General features: G+C 40.5%; 1 protein-coding gene across 1 annotated transcript; it reads left to right on the top strand.

Annotated features, from left to right (window-relative positions):
* Positions 1–2,872: 2,872 nt before the first annotated feature.
* On the top strand, positions 2,873–11,631 carry LOC310747457 (vomeronasal type-2 receptor 26-like; the record flags this gene model as incomplete). Its single annotated transcript, XM_083581825.1, has 6 exons — positions 2,873–3,132; positions 4,565–4,853; positions 6,581–7,441; positions 8,312–8,539; positions 9,428–9,554; positions 10,730–11,631. 6 exons carry the CDS (start codon positions 2,873–2,875, stop codon positions 11,629–11,631), a joined length of 2,667 nt encoding a protein of 888 aa, XP_083437951.1.
* Between the last annotated feature and the right edge of the window lie 3,389 nt (positions 11,632–15,020).

Genomic DNA, 15,020 nt, shown 5'->3' with positions numbered 1-15,020 from the left:
AGTAATCTAAGTTCATCTCCTCTTTGTGCTCTTATATATCCTTCACTGGAAATCATGTCCTCCAAATCATGGAGAGCCACTTGTTGTGGTGAGCTCACCAAACTGCCTTCTTGTTGCTGGGGCAGACCCATTTGGATGACCTCCTCACCTCATTGGTTGCCCCTTTGTTGCTGGGGAAAATTTTCTGTTGGTTGGGGTTTGATTGGCAACTAAGGGGCTATTTCAGGGGCTGCACAAGGCGAAGTACTTTCTCTTTCTCATTGTGCAGTGGATCTCCCACCCTCCCTCCCTATAATTTAAGGTTGTGTTTTTGACCTTGCTATGCCTGTCTAGGGGTGGTCTGTTTTTGGAATAGGGGCCCAGTAGGAATTTTGCCACTTCGCTGATTGGCTGGTGCCATTTGGTTTTTGCCTACCATGTAGCAAATCATCACAACTTTGTAAGGTTGGCAGTTAGGCATTGGTTCATTTTTGGTGGAGGGGATTATGGATTGGCTGTGCCTGCCCTTCATTTTTGTTGCTGCTGCTAGGGAATTCCATTAAAGGACTCCAGGGGCTCGATTTGCTCTGTCCGATCCGCTTTCAGGGGTAGGGCCATGCCAGAGTACCTGGGAGCATCTGGGGGTAAACTAAGAGGCGGAAATCCGCCTCTGTGCTCCCCCAGTATGTTTTCACTTACTGACCTCTGGAGGTTCCAGTTGTCAGTCCTGTTCCTGCCGGTGCAGGTTCAGGTAGTGTGAACCAATGCTAAGCAACCACTCACACATGCTGTAATCAATAAAATTGTGGCCAAAATTAATGCCAAAAATCTTAAACAAATATTCTGTGTCCTGTGTGATTTATTCTGGAGGGGGTTTGGGGGTCTTCACACACAAATACTGATGCTAGGGATCTCATGAGAATTTGGGTATGTTTAGTAGATCATTATCCCAAGGCCAGAACTGAATACAAAGAGCAACTAATAAAAATAAATATAAAATAATGTAAGCTCATCTCTTTAGCCAGGTCTTAGATGTACTTCATTGGGAATACTGGTTTTGGTTGTATTTTATGAGGATTCAGCAATGAATGCTTACACTGGAGAACAACTGCTTTCTTTTCGGCAGAGACTGAGCCCACCTGGATTTGGCATTCATCTCAAGACTGTTCATAGACACCCTGCCCTATGCTGCCTGTAACTATGTCCAGTTCCCAAATAGGAACATTTGCCTTGTGGACCAGGAGAGGGAACCATACAGCAGCTGTAGCTCCTTTGAGAATGGAAAAAGCTTCTAGATTCCTCTCCTCCTTCCATGTTGCTATGTTAGCTGAAAAAGATGCTGCAACTATACTGGCATGATGTCTTTTTCCCCTCCAGGGGTCATAGGTGTGGCATCCTGCATGATGGAAGAGGCAGGAAATGACCCCATCTGTCACGCTGAGGCTAGGGGGAGGACCTCCCCTCCACCATGGTCATGCCATGCCACAACTGCTTCCTTGTCACAATTCCACTAGGAACAGGGATTTTTGGTCCATGGGCCATATTCCCATATGAGCAACCTTCTAGGAGCACAGTGTGTTGCCAGAGTAGAATATGGGTAGAACAAGGATTGTGAGTCTTACCCAGGGATAGAGGAGAAATTTAGTTTAGTTTGCATTTAAAGGTCAACCTACCTAATCCACATTTTCTGACGCAATATGCAAGCAAAACACAACTATCCTTCCAAATGTGTGTGTCTCTGAATTTTGCAATTCAATTAATGTGTGTAATAATGCATAGACTAGACTAAAGTGTGCATACAAATGCACATATTAGTGAAGAGAATGTACATTATGCATTATATTGTGGAACATTGCATTGCAAAAATGTTAGGCAAACTTGCATTAAAAATGGTACATTAGGAAAAATACATGCAAAAAAACCCCCTGACAACATAAAGAGCTATATACCAACATAATGCTGAGCCTCAAATTCTCCAGGTTGTAACTGAAGTTAAACCTCAGCTTTCACATTATACTAATTTTGAGTGATCTGTGGTTAAACTTAAATATAGTCCTGGGCAAAGTTAACTTGGGGTCACCAGGCAAATTTCCACAAACTAGTTATTATCCCTCTAAGAAGAAAATAACTGTTCTATAATTTGAGAGGAACTCCTAGTGGTAACAAACTTCAAAGACCAGCAACACACTGGGGAAGATAGAATCATAATTACTGTTTTTTAGAAGTCTTCCTACACAATTGACAACCGAAGCCCATTCGCAAGATCAACAAGCAACACCTGAGGAAACCGCACATATTGTTAAGAACAGGATCTAGGCATAGGTAAGGCGGTGCCATTTTTTTTTCTATGATCATTTCCCCTTTATATGCTGCCATTGCTTCCACAAGATTTTTCTGTCATGATTTTAACCCCCACCCCAATATAAACTATGTGAATCCCAATTCTTATCCTCTCTTCTTGCCCATTTCATCTTCCACTTCCCAGTTTCTTACTGTGAAAAATTAGACCACATTGATTTGTTATTGATTTACACTTTCATTGCTGCACACTGTCTCACCCTCATTCGGACAAGCTGATTGAAAATCCTCTAGGTTACACATATTTTTTTTTACACTTTAAAGCAAAATAATAGATACCTGTACATGAAGAGGTGTGTATGACTATTTTTTAAGAAAAGGAAAATGTGTACTTCTCAGTCTCCCATTGAGAATACAGTGAGGCAATAAAAAGAAAATTATGTACAGGAACACAGATCGACAAGGAGCTACTTTTAACTATAAGACGGGCACACAAATTCCCTAAAAGGCTCAGTGTAGCAATGGAATCAACCAAAATTCAAGGGAGGCTGTGGCAAAGCTGTTCCTAGCCTTACAGGATGCTGTAGATGGAAACATGGAAATCTACATTTGGAGAGGACTTTTTGCCAACAGAATCATGCTGGTGGTGACGTTGCTGCTTATAATGCTGTGTCATACTGTATGCAAGACTCATTCTATTAATTGTTCCATATATGATGATCCCCATCCTATTCCTCATGAATTTTACCAGTCAGGAGATTTTGTGATTGGGGGAATTGTTTCTCAAGTCTATTTCCTTTATAACAACCTCTCCTTCTTGGAACAGCCAGCACAGGCCTTGATTGAGGAATCCATGTAAGATTTCCTTCCTTCCTTCCTTCCTTCCTTCCTTCCTTCCTTCCTTCCTTCCTTCCTTCCTTCTCCCTCCCTCCCTCCCTCCCTCTCTCTCTCTCTCTCTCTCTCTCTCTCTCTCTCTCTCTCTCTCTCTCTCATTCTATAATAATTCAGTTCTCAGTATCTGAAAGCACATAATTAAGCACCATTAAGGCATTATTTATTGTCTGAAGCTGCAACACACAGCTAGCTACCTTACACAGGGACAATCTAGGGTTTATGTTAGGAAATTAGAGCACCATGGAGAGGGGCCCACAATCAAATCTGACTCCCTAATGAGAGTATGTGCATGATAAATATGTTTTTAAGAATAGTCTTGTCACCATGTATTATTAATATTTTTAAAACTGCACAAGTAAAATATCATAGGAGCATATGTTTCTTGAAAAGTAATTTCTGAATTGTCCCTCAGGCACTTTGCACTCCCTTGACATAACTGGATTATGGTTTTCAAATGCAGCTGAGTTTATGGACGGTTGGAAGTCTCCCCTTGGCACCTTTTGCTTGCAATATCTTCTCTCATTTCATCTGCAAATGGTAGATGCATTTAAATTGCAGCAGTGTGTCCCTGGCTTTAGGAGATTAAATGATCCATTAGTTGCTTGCACTGATATTTCTTCAATGATTGAAATGGTTGCTACAGAGGTTTTTAAGGCATGTTCACAGACACGTAAAGGTTCAATGGGTGGACAAGGGAGAGGCACACATTCAAGGCCCACTCCCACTGTCCTCACATGCCTTCCCAGTCCCTATGTTGATTAGTAAAGCACGGCCCATGATAGTGAGAGGTGTTGTACCCACATTCAAGCAAACATGAATAACATTCTCCTGCAGAGCTTCCCCACTCAACACAGGGATTGTTGAGGGCTGAGCATTCGAGGCAATGCACACAGGTCATTGGGGCAGGGCTTGGAGGCACATCCCAGACCCATGGATAGAGTGTTTGCATGGTCAGGGATTAGTGAATACCAAGAAAGTTACTGGAGAGACAACAGAAGAGGCTCACTTGTCTCTTCTCAGAGGTTGCTTTCAAAAGCTAGGAAGTACATTATATATGTCAAATCTATTTTGGGCTAGCACTTGTGTTTGTGTGCAAAAGGAGTGAATTATTGTTGTAAAGAAAGTGAACTTAACAAATGTAAGGAGCAGCATGTTAAGTTCTTGAATAATCCCCAAACATTCTGATCATTCAACTATTCATCAGAAGAGTACCTGTTTCATATATCTTACTTTCTGCTAACTTTGCTGTACCTTTGCTTTTTCAACTTCTGTGGCATTGAGTTACTGATCTCAATATCAGTAGTTTGCAGATGAATGTTGATGAAGTGTACAAATGTATTTTTACTGGTGCTTTGCTGCTGCTTTATTAAACAGGCTGTACCTCTTTTTACAGTTCAGTGCCTAAGAACTACCAGCACATTCTGGCTTTAGCATTTGCTGTCAAAGAGATCAATGAGAATCCTAGCATCTTATCAAACGCCTCCATGGGCTTCTATATCCTCAATAGCTACTTCACTGCAAGAATGACTTATAAAGCTAGCCTTAGCCTGCTTTCCAAACAGAAGTTTGTCCCCAACTTCTGTTGTGATGGCCAGAACAAGCTGATAGCTTTAATTGGAGGATCTGTCTCTGAAATCTCTGCCAATATGGCCATTATTTCAGCAATCCACAAAATTCCGCAGGTAAGCTCTAGAGATACCACGAAAGTGGCACATGTGGAAATGGAAATTGCCTCAGTTTATATGTTCATTTGTGGTCAGGAATGGAAATCATGCAAGCACATATGATCTTTATTCATTGTTGTTGTTTTCAGTCCCCAAATGATGACATACACACATATATTTTTTTCTGATGTTTCCTTTATATTGAAATAAAATGGGCATTGCATTGAAATGATGTAATGACATCATTAATGACATAGTTACATAAAATTTGGGCACAGCAGACAGGGATATGAATGTAGTTCTTAGTGGCAGTGGCATGGAAACAGTGCTGATTGCAATGAATACGGGTTAGAAACAAACTGATTCTTTCCTGTATCCCTAGTCTTGATTTCAGCACAGCATTCAAAAAGTTCAAAAAGTTTCATTAGATATCTGTTTCAGTGCAGACTATATGGTAATATCATTAGGTTGATTGAAAGATAAAGAATGGAAAACTGCTCTGAAACTAACAAAATGCAAATAAACAAAGTGCCAAACTAAGGCAGAAAAAAATTCAAAAGCAAACCTTTGGATAGGGGACAACTGGCAGAACAACAACACACCTGAAAGAGATATAGTAGACCAATGGTTCCCAAACAGCATGGTGCTCCACGAAGCATCTCCAAGTGCTCCGTGAAGAGCTTGGAAAGAAAAATAAATAAAATAATTGTAAATAAAATAAACAAAATAAATGTAAAAACAGCCCCAAATGCACATGCATAAGGGTGACAAAACTGCTCCATGAGGAATTTCTTTCTTGAAAAGACTCCCACCACACAAAAAGTTTGGGAACCACTATAGTAGACCAAGAGCTAACTATCAGTTACCACTGTGATGCAGCTGCAGCAAAGTCTTAATGCAATTTAAGCTGCATCAATGCAACCAAAGTGCTGTATATTGAGAAGTAAAAGCTGAATGTTATTTAATTAGCACACCTCAAGTTTAGTATTGGTTGGACAGTGTTCTCGAAGCTACAAACGTGAGTCTGACCAAACTGCGGGAGGCAGTGGAAGACAGGAGTGCCTGGCGTGCTCTGGTCCATGGGGTCACAACGAGTTGGACACGACTAAATGACTAAACAACAACAAAGCTTAGTATTATGTTCAGTCCTAAGTGCTGCACTTTATCATAGATAAAGATAACTTGAAACAGCTTCAGAGGAAGATGGTGAAGATGGTCAGGAGAATGGGGAGAAATGCCTATGACAAAAGCTTGGATGTGAACCTTACATCCCTCTTCAAGTACAAAACGTCTGAATAGCTGTGACATTGAAGAGGGAAACAAATTGTCATCTGCTGTTCCAAAGTGTAGGATAAGATTTTGGAACAGCATTAGGAGACTCTTCTTAATGCTAAATGCAATTCAAATATAGAACCAATTACCAAAGGGTCCTTGCTGGAGCAGTGCCAGATTTAGGACAGTGTAGATGGTTCCCCCTCACAGGACACCGATCCAAGGGGGCTCCAAATTGAGAGGATCTAAAATTGAGCTTGAGGGTGTGTGCATGCCAAAGTTGGGGTTCGCTTAGAGTACCCCCGGAGTTCTTCAGGCAGAGCCACAAAAAGTCATATATTGTGGGTGATATATATTGATTTCCTGCATCATGCTAGATTTTGCACTTGATTGCCTACTGGACCATTTCCAGCTCTAGGATACAAAGACAGACCTTTTTGTTATGTGAAAAATTACTAGACATTTTCTTTCAGCTTCCTTATGGATCATTTTTCACAGGACAACATGGCAAAATGCTACTTCCATTTTTGTACCAGATGGTACCCAGTGAAGCCCATCAACACATGGGAGCTGTGCGGTTATTTCAGCATTTCGGATGGACGTGGGTTGGGCTCCTGGCTGTGGCTGATGACAAAGGGGACCGCTTTCTGCATACAATGGTGCCACTGCTTTCCCAGAATGGCATATGTTATGCCTTCATAGTAAGAATACCAAAATGGAGTTATATGGATGAACTGATAGACTTGCTTATACAGCAGCAGTACAAATATGAGATTCTCAGGGAGAGAAAAGTCAGTGTGTTCTTTGTATATGGAGAACCTCCATCCTTTCAGGTTTTGAGAGTGTTGCTCTTTCTAGCCCCTTTCTTGTCACTGCCACCTCTTGGCAAAGTGTGGGTTGTTACCTCCCACTGGGATTTTGAATCACTGTCTGTTCAAAAGAATTGGGATATGCAAACCTTTCATGGTTCCATATCCTTCACTGTTCATTCAGATCAGCCATTGGGATTTCAAAAGTTCAATGAAGGAATAAGACCTTCCTGGGCCAAAGGAGATGGTTTTATCCAGGACTTCTGGGAACAGGCATTCAGCTGCTCATTAAAGAAGTCTAATGGACAGGAGGAGGAGGGGAAGAAGAGTTGCACTGGAAAGGAGAAGCTAGAGAATCTTCCTGGAAATCTGTTTGAAATGCACATGACTGGCCACAGTTACAACATCTACAATGCTGTCTATGCTGTGGCACATGCTTTGCATGCCATGTACACACAGAGCTCCAGATACCGAAGAATGCAAGAAGGAGGGAAACTAGGATTTCAGAATGTACAACCCTGGCAGGTAATGACAATTAAACACAATGGCAACGAAACAGACTAGTTTATGGCCCAGAGATAAAGGCAACTCGAAAACTACAACTAAATCAGAATGAGATAGCTAGATTGGTGACTGGGAGTGGCCGCCTGGTCCTAAAGGATCTCCATTGGCTCCCAGTACGTTTCTGAGCACAATTCAAAGTGTTGGGGATAATCTTGAAAGCCCTTAACAGTCTTGATCCTGTATAATATTCTATCATCATCATCATCATCATCATCATCATTTACACCCAATCTCCACCCCAATTGTTCAGCCCAGACACTGAGGTTCACCTCCAAGGGCCTTGAGGTGGTTCCCTCACTGCAAGAAGTAAAATTACAGGGAACCAGGCAGAAGGCCTTTTCGACAATGGTGCCCTCCCTGTTGAATGCCCTGCTATCCGACGTCAAGGAGATAAACACAACTTGTAGAAGACATTTGAAGGCAGCCCTGTATCAAGATGTTTTTAATGTTTGACATTTTATTATGGTTGTATGTGTTGGAAGCTTCCCAGAATGGCTGGGGCAACCCAGCTAGATGTGTGGAATATAAATAAAATGATGATGATATTATTATTATTATTATTATTATTATTATTATTATTATTATTAATTACATACCAACAGTTGGGAAGTATTAGGGAATGGGGGGGGGAGGGCTATTCAATCTTACAAGTAGCACCAGACTCATGATAGACTAATGACAGTTTTATCAACAATGGGTCAAGAAATGACAGCTAGAAATAGTGAACTCATAACCAAAAAAGAGCAGGACAGACTTTTAAGAATGCTAAATATTAAATTACTTTTGAGGCCTACGTAAGTATCTCTTTGTCAATATACTCTTCCAAATTAGGTGCATCACTTTCTAGGTAACACCATATTCAATAACAGTGCTGGAGACATTGTGTACTTTGATGTAAATGGAGAATTAGTGGCCAGTTTTGATGTCACAAACTGGATGATGTTTCCCAATGGCTCGGTGGCTAGAGTAAAAGTTGGAAGACTGGAACCCCAGGCTCCTCCAGGCAAAGAGTTAACCATTCATGATGACCAGATTGTCTGGCACCAAAGCTTTAATCAGGTGAGACATGGCATCAAATGATTGAGTAAATAAGAGTCAATATGCTCAATTTTCAAAAAGGCAATGTTAATGCTTTTGAAAGCATCTTATTGCATTAAAGTTTTAATGATTCTAAAATCTCACAGAATCTCTTTATTCCATGAACAAGGTCTCATCTCAAAGAGACTTTGTCATCTTGGTTGGTAGAATACACAACTCCCATCATCCCAGCACTTGAGACTACCTACCTTTTGTAGGTGCTTGTTTTGACGCAGAGCAAATTGAATGAGAAAGATAAAGGAAGTACAGCTTTCACCCTCCCACTGATTCTTTAAAATTCTGGTTATATACAAAGAGAGTATCTCTACATAGGTGTAAAAACTGACAACTTAGATGTATGGTGATAATGTGCTTGGAGAGCAATATCAGCTCATGCTATTTCTGTTTGCCAAAGTGGCTCTGTCTCATTCACCCGACTGGGAATTGCTGGAACTGGACTGGATGATCCTAGGCTGGACAATAATTTTACTGTCAAGGAGCATAGAATATCATCATGACTTGGCAGGTATCTAAACATGGATTTGAGAGGGAGGAAGCTATAAAATGTGATGTTCAAGCATTGCCTCTCAGCCTTCCATTTGTAGTCCAATGTATTCATTTTGGCAACGGTGTATCATATCTGTGCATTAGGTAGGTCAGAAGAAGAGTTCCCAAGGAAGAATATACTGTTCCACCTGGCTTGGTGTAATCCTGCATGGACTAGCAATATTGTTGGCTGAGTTCCAGGAGTTCCTGTTGTGGCCTATAGGGCATGCAATAGGGTAGATGGTTTCTTTTTCTCCAAGGAAGCAAATTGCTTTGAATTGATGACTGGTTTTGTTGCTAATAATCCTTCATGTTTCTGAACAGATGCTGCCAATTTCTGTGTGCAATGACAATTGCTATCCTGGCTACAGCAGAAAGAAGAAAGAAGGAGAGAGATTTTGCTGCTATGATTGTGCTCATTGTCCGGAAGGAAAGATTTCACACCAGAAGGGTAGGAGAAATAATCAATACATTTTATAAAAGACACAGGGTACATGAAACAGCATGACCTAGTTGAGAGAAGTCAATAATCAGAGGCGGAAGCTAAAATTGATGAGTAGGAGGAGGGAGGTCAAGAGGCAGAGATGAGTCAGGTTGGGGAAGAATCACAGGTGTCTCCCCCTCCTGCTGCGACAAGCTCCCATCCCCCCAACTCTGAAAACCAGAAGAGGCACAAAATGGGAGCAGCAGAACACAGGCACAGTCTCCAATTGCTAGGAAAAAACCCTGGGAGGAGACATAGATGGCTGGGGGAGGGGGATGACCTTTAGTCTTGGTAACTGGTTTCATGGAGTAAGACCCACAGGGAATGAGCTGCTGTACTCATTAGGTATTGAAACTCAGCCAAGTATGTGAAGATTGTGTTTTTTTCTAATCAAGGTTAACTCTAGCTTTGAACATTGTGATTTACTGACCAGCTCGCTCTGTGACAGTAATGTGCCTTCATATCATGCTTTGGGATTAAGGGATTCTCCATACGCAAATAAATACAACTGTAAAAATTAGAAATAAAAGCAATAATAATACTTTGGCATGTGAAAAGTACGTATTGAATTTTTAAAGTGCTCCACCTACATTATTGGAATAACACCTATAACCATTTTGTAAATTACACATGAGGATTAAGATTGATAAATAACAGCATTTCCAAGGACAACCTTCTATGTTCATGACTTGAGAAGAGGTCTGCATCACAAAAATCTTGGGTTACACAGAAACATTTAGCCATTACCAGATCAGTGTGATCACCAAACATTCTCACTTTCTCTTTAAAATTATGGGTGTCCTTTCTCCTAGCGTTGGTGAAAGAACTGCAAGAACATAAACATAAGGAAGATGTTGGTTAACATTCTTACATTTTCTACTTACGACTGCCTCTACTTGGGCCCGATCCAAGTCGTGACCGCAGCAAACCCGGAAGTAAATACCGGGTTTGCCGTGATTCGTGCACACACAGAAGCGGCTTTTGCTGTTTGCGCACATGCAGAAGCGGCTGCCGCCGTCTGCACATGTGCACAACAGCGCTTCTACCAGTGACCCATTTCACCTAAAGGGTGGGCTACCGGAATGGATTATGGCGGTAAGTAGAGGTTTCACTGTACTTAAACAGCTCCTCCTTTTTTTCAGACATGGATGCCTGCATCGGTTGTCCAGAAGACCAGTATCCCAACAACAACCAAATTGAATGCATTCCCAAGATTCTAGTTTACCTTTCTTATAAAGAAACTTTAGGGAATATTTTAGCTACCACTGCTATTTATTTCTCTTTGATCACAAGTTTAGTTCTTGGAATTTTTATGAAGCACAAAGACACTCCCATAGTCAAAGCCAACAACGCAACCCTTACCTGCATCCTCCTCATCTCCCTCCTCCTTTGCTTCCTCTGCTCCTTACTCTTCATCGGACAACCTGGAAAGATCATCTGCCTTTTTCGACAAATTACTTTTGGCATCAACTTTGCTTTGGCTCTTTCATCTGTGTTGGCAAAAACCCTCACTGTGGTCCTGGCATTCATGGCAACCAAGCCAGGGGCCAAGATGAGGAAATGTGTGGGGAAAGGGCTGGCAAATTCTATGGTCCTTTCCTGCTCCTTCATTCAAGCAGGCATTTGTGCTCTTTGGTTATTTACTTCTCCTCCGTTCCCAGATAGAGACATGCACTCAGTGCATGGAGAGATAATACTAGAATGTAATGAAGGTTCAGCTACCATGTTCTACTGTGTCTTGGGCTATATAGGCTTCCTAGCCTTTGCCAGCTTCATTGTAGCTTTCCTAGCCAGGAAGTTGCCTGACAGTTTCAATGAGGCCAAATTTATCACTTTCAGCATGTTGGTGTTTTGCAGTGTTTGGTTGACCTTTATTCCAACCTACTTCAGCACCAAGGGAAAATACATGGTGGCTGTGGAGATCTTCTCCATCTTGTCCTCTGGTGCTGGATTACTGGGTTGCATATTTTTCCCTAAATGCTATATCATTGTGCTGAGGCCCGAGCTGAACAGCAGGGAACAGCTAATAAGGAGAAAACAATGAGACAATATAAAAGCATGTCTTTATGGTACACTGTAATCTATATTTCATTAAAAAGGACGGTGGCAAGAATTTATGGGAATGTGTGAAAGTGTGCCCCACAACTACTCTGTGTTTCCCCATCATATTTATTGTACAGGTGATCATGGTTGTAGGGGGTAGTCTAAGAATTAAATCATGGATTCTTCTATTGGAGAACTTAGCTCACATTCCTTTTGGCAGAAATGAACACAGCACAGCTGACTTAGATTTAGCATACACCTCACTTCTCCTCATGCCTTCATTAGTATTTCTTCTTCTTTCATCCTGTCTTTGTATAAACCCAGAAAACCAGTACAGTGATACCTCGGGTTACATACGCTTCAGGTTACATACGCTTCAGGTTACAGACTCTGCTAACCCAGAAATAGTGCTTCAGGTTAAGAACTTTGCTTCAGGATAAGAACAGAAATCGTGCTCCAGCGGCGCGGCAGCAGCAGGAGGCCCCATTAGCTAAAGTGGTGCTTCAGGTTAAGAACAGTTTCAGGTTAAGAACGGACCTCCGGAACGAATTAAGTACTTAACCTGAGGTACCACTGTACTGCTGTTGATGCAATGCATCTTTTCATTTGTGGACAAGGAAATGAATGATTTTGAGACAATTGGACGTCAAAGAAATATTGTTTAACAGAAAGTGGAGGAGAGTTGTATGTTATCATTTTGTTTTAATGCAACTGGCAGATGGAAAATAAGAAGTCCTTTTTTAAATTTTAAATTGTTTCCTTTCCCTTTCTCTCTCCCCCCACCTCTCTTTTCTTTCTTCTTCCTGATTCTTCCTCTTTCTTTTCTCTTTTCTTCATTCTCTCTCTTCTCTGACATCCTCTACTCAGGGCTTTTATTAGGGTCCAGGAGTGATAGATGGTTGATGGAGAGACCCTGGATGGGAGGCAAGAAAATGTTGGTTTTCCAGGGTGAGAGGCTAGGAGGAGAAAGTGGCTACTACCTTCTGTGGGTGGCAAGGGGTAAGAACTACCTTTAAGAGAGGACACCTTATTCTATTTGTACTTTTTGTAGCTTTTTAGAATAAAAAAATTACATTAGTTTTCTATATCTTACTGTATTATGAAAAACTTTAATAAAAATCTTAACACCAAAAGAAAGAGAATGCCACAACCCAGCCCTTCTGCAGTTTGTGACCTCCAGCTCATTCTGTTAAGTGGGGCTGTGAACGTCTGCCCCCAGATTGCCCCCTGTTGCCACACCGCAGACAGAGGAAGAAAGAGAAAAGCGCCACTTACACAATTTCCTTAGAAATCCCACAAAGCTGTTTACAGGAGTCTGTCATAATATTTGACTGTGTACATGACCTCGGATCTTTCACTCTCCCTGACTTCCATGGAATGAATAGGCTCCATGCCAAAAAACAAAACGAAAGATCACCTCAAGGTTAAGCAGACGACACGTGGCAATTTATACACTTCTCCAGAAATACCAGTTCCTTTTCTTTGGTGGAATTTGCATTAGTAATTGGCCACCCTCCTTGATTGTCAACTGTCTTTTATGTTTTATCACACAGTTCCTGTTCCACCATTCTTTTTACATGTAGTGACGTGCTTCAGATCCTTCCTAGGAACTCAACTCATTCCTGTTTTGTTTACTCTATGCAATTTGAAACTGTAGGAGAGGCTCCCTCCCCCCAAGAGAGGTGGAATGGCTCTGTAAAAGAAGAAGATTAATGCCCTCAAAATGAATGTCGTTCCAAAGCTTTTATACATTCTTAGAGGATTACCAAATACATGTTCCCAAATTTTACTTCCAAAAAACAAATCAGCTATTTAGATCGTGCCTATGGGGTACAAAGCCACTAAAAATATCACTACATAAAATGCAACTTCCAACTAAGGAAGGTGGCTTTGGTCTCCCAGATCTGGAACTATATCACCAGGCCTACATGCTGAGTAAGACTAACAATTGGAGAGCTAGCAGGAATCCCAGTTGGACTACTCTCGAATGTAGTTTCTTTGAACCTCTTGTAGGGTGGACTAAACGCGGCTCCAAATTTATGAAATATCCTATTATCCTGGAGACTATGAAAGCACCTATAAAAATTTGAATGAATATAAATAAAAATAATGAGAAATTAACAATATGGGCCAACCCAAAATTAAAAATTGGATATCAAGTAATAATTTGGCAAAATTGGATGAAAAAAGGTATTTTGACATTGAATCAATTAATTGATGAAAATTACAAATTTGTGGAATATAAGTAAAGTATGGATTAACCAGTGAAACACAATGGCAATACAGATGGAAAGGAATTGCTGAAACAATTAATAGAAGTGGAATACAAAAAGGGAGGTGTGAGGAGGTCGTTGAAACAAGCGAATGTAAGATATGATATTGAAATGGTATAATGTGTGTTTTAAATTGTTTTTGCTTTGTTTTGTGTAGTTTATTGTGTTAATGTTGTGTTGTGTACATTGTATTGTATTGTTTTTTCTTTTTCTCTCTTTTCTTCCCTTTTTCTTCTTCTTTGCAATGTTTAAAAGTAATAAATATTATTTTTTAAAAAAACAAAAACACAATGGCAATACATCCAATTGAAACATATGTTGGAAAGGCAGTTTGGCCCTGACGCTCTAGCAGCATTGGAAACACCCATGCTGCTACAAGATTTAATTTCTGCAACAAAAACAAAGAGCTCTACACTTGCACTATATAAAACCCTACTCAACAGGAAGAAATATGATTTAGAATATGATAGACAAAAATGAAGAGTTAGGGGTACAGATAACAAATGATATATGGGAGTCAAGTATAAAATCAACAGAGATAGCCTCTATGGATCTAAGACTAAGACTTATTCAGCAGAAAATAATATTCAGAGTCCACTGGACTCCAGCAAAACTATACCAGAAGAAAATAACAAGCGCAGACAACTGCTGGAGATGTGGGAGTAAAAATGCGAACTAGTACATATGATGATTAATTGCCCGATGATAAGATCATTTTGGTGCGAGGTGAGGACATTTATAGCAAGAGTAATAAAAAGAAATTGTTATTTAGGGGAATTGAATTTAATTCTAAGTTATATTCCAGAAACGTGGGAGATTACAAGGGGTAAAAAAAAAAAAGGATGTACCATGCCATATTAGAAGCAAAAAAACCTGTTTTGATGAATTGGAAGAGCCGCAAAAAGATTCCATTGAGCACATGGATGGATAATATGGACAGACTAGCTACATACGAATGAAGTGCATGTCAACGCAAATTAAGAGTGGATAAATATGAAGAAATCTGGAAGGAATATTTAAGTGATAAGGCGGACAGTGGTGGGAAGTAGGGGGAGGAGAGGTGGGGAAATATTGTTAAAAAGGTGTAGTCATAGGTATATCAGTGTTTAAATCTGAA

The sequence above is a fragment of the Podarcis filfolensis genome (assembly GCF_964270895.1).
Source record: "Podarcis filfolensis genome assembly, chromosome: 13".
NCBI lineage: Eukaryota > Metazoa > Chordata > Lepidosauria > Squamata > Lacertidae > Podarcis > Podarcis filfolensis.
Note: the sequence above shows the minus strand (reverse complement) of the source record. Positions and strands in the feature narration are given on the sequence as shown.